The sequence below is a fragment of the Guillardia theta genome (genome assembly GCF_000315625.1).
Source record: "Guillardia theta CCMP2712 unplaced genomic scaffold GUITHscaffold_100, whole genome shotgun sequence".
Taxonomy (NCBI): Eukaryota; class Cryptophyceae; order Pyrenomonadales; family Geminigeraceae; genus Guillardia; species Guillardia theta.
In genome coordinates this window covers 175,516-184,132 of record NW_005434574.1, presented here as the reverse complement: position 1 = coordinate 184,132, position 8,617 = coordinate 175,516, and the positions used below count along the sequence as shown (strand labels likewise).

Sequence of the window (8,617 nt, the reverse complement as noted above, 5' to 3'; positions counted from 1 at the left end):
CCCAGAGCGATGTCGGGTTACATAACGATGAGCGCCAAGAACAGAAAAGCATGCTTGTTCGAGGAAGAGACATGCTGGCGAGGAAGAAGACTATCAGCCCTGCTCATCTGCTTCTTCCGAATGTTCTTGTGTTGATGATAGGGGAATGAATGGACGAGTATGGCAAGAAAATCACTGATAAGATGAAACATCGCGGGAGGAGATAAAGAGCATAAGTAGAAGGAGAAATGAATGCGTTGCATATTGCCAACCATGATGGGGGAAATGAATTCACCTTGCAACGGGGTATCAGACGCGATCATGCATGCTTGAACAAGATGGACAGCAGTCTTTGGATGAACTGTGATGCAATCAATGGAGAGGTAAATCAGGATATCCCGGATGTACGAGGAAATACGGAGGTATGAAGTAGTGTGTGTGTTGAAACAAAGAAATGCAGTTCACAAGCGATCTTTGATCAGTAAAATACCGGTGTTCAAGTCCATTGTCGGAATCTAAAGGGTTGCTCGTGTGTGTTTGCAAGAAACGTTTGCAGTCATGTTTCAGAAGTGAGTTTCATGCTCCTTGTCGGTCTTAACTCGATCGAGTTATGTTGTGAGAACCGTCGAGAGCAGGGCGGAAGTGAACAATAGTTGCATCTTCAGGCACAAAAGATTCTTCTTCTGCAGAAATGAGATTCGAAGAGAATGCAGTCAGGACAAGCTTCAGGTATGGAATGGGAGAAGACTGTGGAGGAAAATGGAAGAGAAGAAGTGAGAGAGGGTAGGAGAGGAGTAGGGGAGGACGTGGGAAGAAGGGAGAGAAGGAGATGATGGAGGCAAGGAAAGATGGGAAGGAAAAGACTGAGACAAAACAAGATGGAAGGAAAGAGAACAGGTGCAACGATGAGATCACAGGAAGTGAGAGAGGAAGCAGAGATGTGATGAGTTCGAAACGAGTCGTCAGCACCTGACTCGATCTCCCTGTCCTCGCTCGACTCGAAGCTCATCTCGTCCCCCGACTCAACGATCTTGTAGCGCACAAGGATATCGTGCCGACACTTGTCCCCTGCCATCTGGTTGATGTAGCGGACGTGACTGCTGGCTTGTGATGCCTCCTGCTCGGTCTGTGTGAGGACAGAGGACGAGGACAGAGGATGAGGATCGACAGCAGAAGTGAAGGCAAGAGGATATGAAAGATGAGGAAAGACGTGCAGTGACAGCAGGAGGAAGGTTGGGAACTAGATGGAGAAGTAAGATATTGAGGAGGAGCAGGAGGAGCAGGAGGAGCAGGAGGAGCAGGAGGAGCAGGAGAAAGAGACGGAGGAGGAGGAGATGAAGGAGAGGAGGAGATGGAAGAGAAGGAGGAGACTGCACGATCACCTCCATCATCACGACTGAGAGAGTATTTCCATGTGGCGGGATGCTGCAAACTTCAATCTCTGATTCAAAGATGTTTGTCTCTTCCACGTCTTTGGTCGTGTAGATTAAATCTCCACCATGTCCTTGTAGCCAACCCTGAAAAGATGATAAGCGGGAGAGAAGAACAGAAAGAACTGAATGAAGTCGAGCGGTGAAACAAGTGTTAAAGAGGATGGAGAAGCCAGGAGCAACATGTTTTGAAGGTTTTCGATACTAGCAAATGAGAATTCTGTCTTGTGTAATGTTTCACCTTGTAATCATAGCCTCCTTGAGTTGAACTTGTTCTGCCTCGATCAGCCGATACGAATACAACTTCCAATACACCGACAGCATTGCCTGACAATCGTGAACAGAATCGACAAACACAGAGAAATTTCAAAGTTTCTTACTGTCATCGGACGGATGGTTCATCGCATAACAACCCTGACCGAATCGTCTCACATTCAACACGTCTGAATAAAAATTCTGGGATGAGAGAGGAAGATATCGGATCGCATTCAATTGTAGTATATGTACCAAATTTCTTCTCCAGTCGAGTTCCTGTGATGTTCTTAAGGAAAAGTGAGGTTTAAAAGATGGAAACATGCCAAAGAAAATTGTTTCACTTGCAGAAATTGACGGAAATCTTGAGAAGCAAACGTTCGAATGAGAGCACGGATCTCAATATCCTGACCATTCTTTCCATCCGATGATCCAATAACCTGTATTTTCAGTATCATTTTCATCTTATTCATCGCATAGCAGATAATGGGAACGATTACATACAAGACAACGGGGGCTGGAGAGAAATCGAAAGAGCAGAAGTAGAAGAGAACAAGCACAGAGACAGTCAAGCAAGACGTCAGTTTTACCTCTTTCGACATCAACATTCCTTGCAATTCTTCGTTGTCTATCTGATGATGATTCTTCTTATTCCTCGGACCTGCTTTTCTCCAAGGTAGAAGCTCCCATCCCTTGTGGAAACTTTACAGGTATTTTCTCATACTTTCTTGTTCACCTTCCATATTTCGTCATACAGTGAAGTTGTCAGGAAGTCATGCAACTGAACAGCAGAATCTCTCGCAAAACTGTTCAATGATCAGATGTAATCAGAACATCTCGTTTCTTCTCACAATTTCTTGATATTCGTCTGACTGTTTGCAGCCAAGTATGAGGGATGAACAAACTTTTCAAGTTCTTTTGAACAATCCTGAACAGTGTCGACCTGACATGACATGTCTTGGTGCGAATGCCCGGATACATTTCTTATCTCATCTCTGATGGATCTCAAACGATCTTCCTTGGCAGAATGTCTTATCACTGCATGCGCAACAAGAATTCCTTTCGTGTTATCCTCTACAACAGCCGTGGGTTGTGTTGATACTCGTCTCTCAACAGCACCAGGGATTTCTGACATTTCCCAGAACATTCTTGAAGAGTTTGCAAGGAAAATCGCCATCCCTGATTGCGGGACGCGTTGAAATACTTGATAAGAAATCAAAATTATCAGGAAAACCCGGGCGAATCATTCAAATCTTACCGACATCTTTCGCATTTCCCTCCGAATCACAGGAAAAGACTTTGAAACTAGTCTCTCCATCTTTTTCTGTGAGGTTCTCCGAGACCGAGATGAAGAGTAGGATCTCAGTAGATTTCAACGCCTGTATGCTCTCATGTTGTAACTTGGAACAATCTTCACGGAATGATCCTCCCCTCGAACATAACCGGAAACAGCCAGATCTGAAAACAAAGACGTCCAACGATTCGACGATTTTCACTTCATCCTCGTTGTCTGGGTTTACACAGTTTGTGCTGTCAAGCATTTTCTGGACAAACGTCTCATTGAAATCCTCAGTGATGTTTGCTTGGAACACCTTGCACACATCAAACTCTCAATCACTATCATCAACATGTTCATTCACCTCAGCCTTGTCGTTGACCCTAAAGGAGAAAGTAAGTTTGCCCATCTGCTCTACAAGATCATCCATGATCGGAGCGCTCAAGAACATGTCCTGCAAAAACAACCATCAGCAAACATCAACAACACTTTCAAAGAAGCATCACATCGCACGATATCCCCTGTGGTGCGACTTTCTCAGCCACGACCTCTCGTCCTGACGATTTTCCTGCATTCCTGGCCTTCTTGCGCGGAGATGACACTCTCAGTCCCTTCCTCCCTCGACCCTCCTCCTCCTCCTCCTCCTCCTCCTTCCCACCTCTCAGTCGCAATATTCTCTCCTCCTTCAGCAGCAGGGCCCCCCCTGCCAGCCAACCCCCGTGGATCGCAGCTCTGAAACCCCCCGACAAGACTCGTCCTGCCATAGGAGGCATGCGCGCTTCCTCTGTCGCTGTCCAAGCTCTCATCCCCATCTCCCTCTCTCCTCTCCCTCCTCCTACCAGCACTGCTAGCGAGAGCACGAGGACGCAGACGGTACCGCGCTCTTCCATGAAGCTCCCCGTCTTCCAGCAGTCGGAACTTCGTAAGGTTTTACTAGTCAGTATTTCGTACAGGCGTGTACCGTACTGCCCGGGCCGGGCCGGCCGGGCGGGCCGCAGCCGGCCCGGGCAGTGATGAGTCGCCGGCGGCCGCTGGCAGGCCCTGAGTGCCCCCTCCCCGGCCGGCACAGCGGCCCCGATGCTCAGTCAGTACGAGGACAATCAGGAGAGTACGAGTACTATACAATCAGGAGAGTCGAGGAGGCTTGACCTTTCAAGTAACTCAAAGTTAAGCTGACACTCTGTCGCACAGGCCAAACGGCGAGAAACTAACAAGTGACTTACTAACAAGTGACTTTTGCCATCACCGCAGTGCCCGGGGCTTACCTCGGCCGGGCCCGGCCTCGCGCCGATCGGACTCACTGAGTTCCGCAACTTCGGAAACCAGCCGCCGGGCCTGGTCGGGCAGGGCAGACATGTAAAAATGTCCGATCCGTACGGAGGCCAGGCGCTTGTGGAGGAGGAGGAGAGGGAGGGAGGGAGGGAGGGAGAGGAGAGAGGAGGAGAGGGCAGGTATGTGAGAGATCAGACGATGGGTGAAGACAGAGCTCATGGATGGCATGAGAGCTTGCGGAAGAAGCGGAAGAAAGCGAGGGCTGTATCGAGAATTGGGAGTTGCTAAAATGGCCGCAGTGATGTTTGAAGGAGGAGGAGGAGGAAGGGATGAGGAGGGCATTTGGGGGAAGGGGGAGAGAAAGGAGGAGGGAGAGGCGGGGGAGAAACAGGGGGCGTATGAGGAAGGCAGAACAGCTAGAAGGTAGGAGGAAGGATGGGGAGAGGGGAGGAGGTGAGGAAAGGATGAGCCGAGTGGAGGAATGGAGAGGAGAACCGTAGACAAGGGATGAAGGAAGAAGAAGGGAGAAGAAGAGGACGGGAAAGATGATGCAGTAAAGATGGATAACTTTACATTCGGTGGATCTGACGTTGTGCGACGATAGGCCGAGTTGCTGAAAATACCCTAGCCTCCTTCTACCATGTCGGTACTCGGTATGATATGATCGCAGTGCTCGAGAGTTTTCCTCCAGGAATGCTTCTGAGACAGTCATAACGAGCTGAGCTGGACTCTACCTTGAGCAGAGCTGCTGCCCGCTCCGAGGCGCCATGGCACAAAGGGAGCGCGCATGGAAGGAACTCGTTTCACTCACTTTGATAGCCTTGCTGTACACTTTCTACGTTCAGCCTTGTTTGGGTCTGGTCCCCCCTGCCATCTTTCGCAAAAGTCTTGCCCGGCATGTCACGAAACCAGCTCACTCAGGCCCTCCGCTCCTGGTTACCCGCAGTGTGAAAGAAAAGCCGGAGTATGCGAAGCTGGAGCGGAGGGGGGACAGCGAGGCTCGGGGGAGGGCAGGTCAGCCGTCACTGGGAACGGAGAAGGATCTTGATAGGAGAGAGTTCATGCAGATGCTCGCAGCTGTCTTCTACTTCGTGGTCGGGACTTGCGCTGGATTCTTCTTCAAGCCTGCCGAGAGGAGGCAGAAGGTCAAGGAGGGTCGACGTCAGGGCGATCGACAGCAGAGGCGGACGGGCTGGAGCAGAGTCTGGAGGAGGAGATGGAGACGACGAGGATGGTGAAGAAGGAGGTCGAGGAGCTGTCAAAGACTCTCTCAGATGGGAAGAAAGACGCTCCCGATCCGACTCCTCCTCTCGTTCCTCTAGGTTCAGTCGTGGGCCTTCTTTCTTTCCAGTTCTTTTCTTCCGCCGGATGCTCATGTTAGACATGAACAAAGTAATGGGGACAGACTCTACCTTTACAGAGCTCTTGCTGTACAGGTTGGACTACTTCCTGTCCTCGAGCCCCTACGCCAAGCTCATGCTCCTGCTGAACATCACCATGCTTGCCATCCTCGGCGGAAGCTTGCTCCTGGTGCTCTTCCAAGGAGAGGACTTCGGAACAGCACTGTGGGAGTCCTGGACGTTTGTTGCAAACCCTGGGACTCAGGCTAATGTTCAGAACCCTTCGGAGCGGGTGATCGCGCTGTCGATCACGGTTGCTGGGCTGCTTGTGTTTGCTGTCATGATAGGTCTGATCACGGAGACAGTCTCGGAGAAGGTAGATGAGTTCAAGAAAGGAAAGAACAGGATCTTCGCTCGCGATCACGTGCTGATCCTAGGGTTCTCGGAGAAGTGTCTTGATGTAATAGAGCAGCTGGCGATGGCGATGGAGAGCGAGGGAGGGGGGAGATCGTCGTGCTGGCTGACAAGCCCAAGGAGGAGATGGAGGAGTGTCTCAACACTGCCATGTCAGACCCTTGGAACCTGAAGCTCAGGGGATCGCAGGTGAGGAGAGAAGAGGAGGAGGAGCTGGTTGGCGGGCACGGGGAGGTGGTGGGAAGGAGGATGGAAGGAGAGGAGGACGAGAAAGAGAACGAGAGGGAGGATATGGAGCAGCAGAAGGCAGCAGGCAGCAAGCCGCCGCCGCCACCACCACCACCACCACCACCACCACCACCACCACCAGAAGTAAACGTAGGAGGAGAAGTGATTTGTTGTGTTGCAGGTGACATTCAGGAGTGGGAATCCGCAGTATGCCAGCGAGCTAGAGAAAGTTCGGATCGAGTACGCGAAATCGATACTCGTGCTAGCTGGAGACGAGCAGGACGTCAACGAAGCTGATTCCGACGCTCTTCGTACGGTGAATGAGTTTGACAAGGGGAGGAGGAAGAAGTTTGACGGTCGATGACGCAGGTCTTGGCTTTGAGGGGGAAGACTAAGAGAAACGCTAATGTTGTTGTTGAGATTCAGGTGATGTGAATGTTGTAGAGATTGAAGAGAATAGAAAGAGCAGGAGCAGGAGCAGGAGCAGGAGCAGGGGTGACGACTATTGAGGAGGGCCAGGACGAGGTGGACGAAGAGGGAGGATGGACGAGGAGGAGGAGGAGAAATGTTGACAATCGAGCAGGACGTTGATAACAAGCAGATTGTCGCGCTCGCGTCAAATGATTCAAAGATCCTGGTCGTCAACGACATAGTCGGGCAACTTATGGTTATCAAACTTTCACTTCACTGTCCTCAATCGTTTGACGTCCTTCTATCCATAGCAAGGGACGACGACTCCTACACTGTCAACGACGGTTCTTTCTACCGTGAGCTGCAAGCTCAACAAGCCAAGTCGTCATCAGCACGGAAGTCCAAGAGAGTGAAGAAAAACCAGAGAGGATTTTGTTCTGCGGATGGAGAAGAGACCTGGCAGATATGATCTCTCATCTCGACCATATCGTCCCCAAGGGCAGCGAGCTCTGGCTCCTGAGCAGCATCCCCGTCTACCAACGACGAGGGCTACTGGAGGACGTCGGTCAGCGGGAGAACCTTCAGCTTGTCAACTTGAAGATCAAGCACGTGTACGGCAACCCGACCATCCGCAAAGACCTCACTTCCCTCTCCTGCCTTGACATGTTCGGTGATCCGACAGGTCAGGTTGTAAACCTGCTGCACTTCGACACAATCATGGTGTTAGCGGATGAGTTTGCGATGCAGACAGGCTCATCGAAGAAGAGCGCAGACGGGAGGTCCCTCGCCTCCTTCCTCCTCCTCCGTGACATCCGCCGCTTGCTGCTGGCAGGGAAGCAGGGCTTCTTTTCACGGCCCAGGGAGGACGAGGGAAAAGATCGAATCATCTGCGAAATGCTGCATGCTTCTTCCTCGCGCATGCTGCTGCGGGAGCTCGACTGCCGGGGGTACGTGATGTCCAACAGGATCGTCAGCAGCGCTATGGGGCAGCTGCTCATGAACGGGCAGATGAGCTCGGTGCTTGCTGAGCTCCTTTCCCCAGCTGGGAACGAGCTGTCGATCAAGCCGGTGACGGAGTACCTGGAGGAGGAGGAGGAGGAGGAGGAGGAGATGAGCTTCTGGGAGCTGGCTGACCGGGCACTGAGCAAGGGGCATGTGCTTGTTGGGTACAAGAGGAAGGAGGAGGAGTTCAAGTCCATAGTGGAGATGAGCGAGGAGGAGGAGGAGAATTGCACCAATGTTAACCCGCCTGAGAAGATGAGGAAGCGACGGTGGAGGAAAGAAGATGTGGTGGTGGTTCTGTCAAGGACGACGACGTTCAAAAAGTAAAGGACAGGAGATCCCCTGAGCAGAGTCTTGATCGTTGCCCCCGCCATTGTTGTTGTTGTTGTTGTTGTTGTTGTTGTTGTTGTTGTTGTTGTTGTTGTCAACTCCATCATCTCCATCATCTCCTCTATCATCGTCTTCAAGGCTACCATCACAATGATCAACATCGAAAACCTCCATCATCTCATGTTCATCCTTCATTCATGTATCATGTCAGATCGAAGCAGGAGGGCAGCACGGCATCGTCCCCGAGCATGGAGCTTGTCTCTTGGAAGGTGAGAGGAATCGCGTTCTTGGACTTTTTGCTCGCGTGCTTGTCCATCATGTCTCGATAAGTGACCTGAGGAGACGATGAGAGAGGACAGAGAGAGTAAGGGAGGAAGAAGGAGAGAGAGAGAGGACAGAGAGGGGGAGGGAGGGAGGAGGAGAGAGAAAGAGAGGGAGAGGAAGGGAGGGAGGGAGGGAGGGAGGGAGGGAGGGAGGAGTGAGCGCGAGAGGTAAGGGAGGGGAGAACAGAACAATGGGGAGGAGACGGAAGGGGGGGGGGGGGGGGGGGGGAGGGGGTTGGAGAGAGAGAGAGAGAGAGAGAGAGAGAGAGAGAGAGAGAGAGAGAGAGAGGAAGGGTAGGAAAGAAAGGGGGAGGGGGGGGGGTAATGATAAAACCATGGGGAGGAGACTAGCCCGAAAAA

General features: G+C 51.5%; 2 protein-coding genes across 2 annotated transcripts; one reads left to right on the top strand and one right to left on the bottom strand.

The window, feature by feature from the left end:
- Window positions 1-573: 573 nt before the first annotated feature.
- GUITHDRAFT_145303 (hypothetical protein) lies at window positions 574-3,827 on the bottom strand (the record flags this gene model as incomplete). The annotated part of the gene is made up of 13 exons (XM_005823985.1): window positions 574-662; window positions 949-1,096; window positions 1,362-1,496; window positions 1,651-1,736; window positions 1,790-1,823; window positions 2,006-2,101; window positions 2,252-2,353; window positions 2,398-2,467; window positions 2,513-2,699; window positions 2,920-3,040; window positions 3,158-3,253; window positions 3,302-3,391; window positions 3,486-3,827. The coding sequence occupies 13 exons, from the start codon at window positions 3,825-3,827 to the stop codon at window positions 574-576; spliced, it is 1,596 nt and encodes a 531-aa protein (XP_005824042.1).
- A 1,149-nt stretch (window positions 3,828-4,976) lies between these two features.
- GUITHDRAFT_145302 (hypothetical protein) lies at window positions 4,977-7,931 on the top strand (the record flags this gene model as incomplete). The annotated part of the gene is made up of 8 exons (XM_005823984.1): window positions 4,977-5,354; window positions 5,411-5,531; window positions 5,561-6,009; window positions 6,153-6,197; window positions 6,373-6,507; window positions 6,636-6,716; window positions 6,775-6,958; window positions 7,066-7,931. 8 exons carry the CDS (start codon window positions 4,977-4,979, stop codon window positions 7,929-7,931), a joined length of 2,259 nt encoding a protein of 752 aa, XP_005824041.1.
- Window positions 7,932-8,617: the final 686 nt, after the last annotated feature.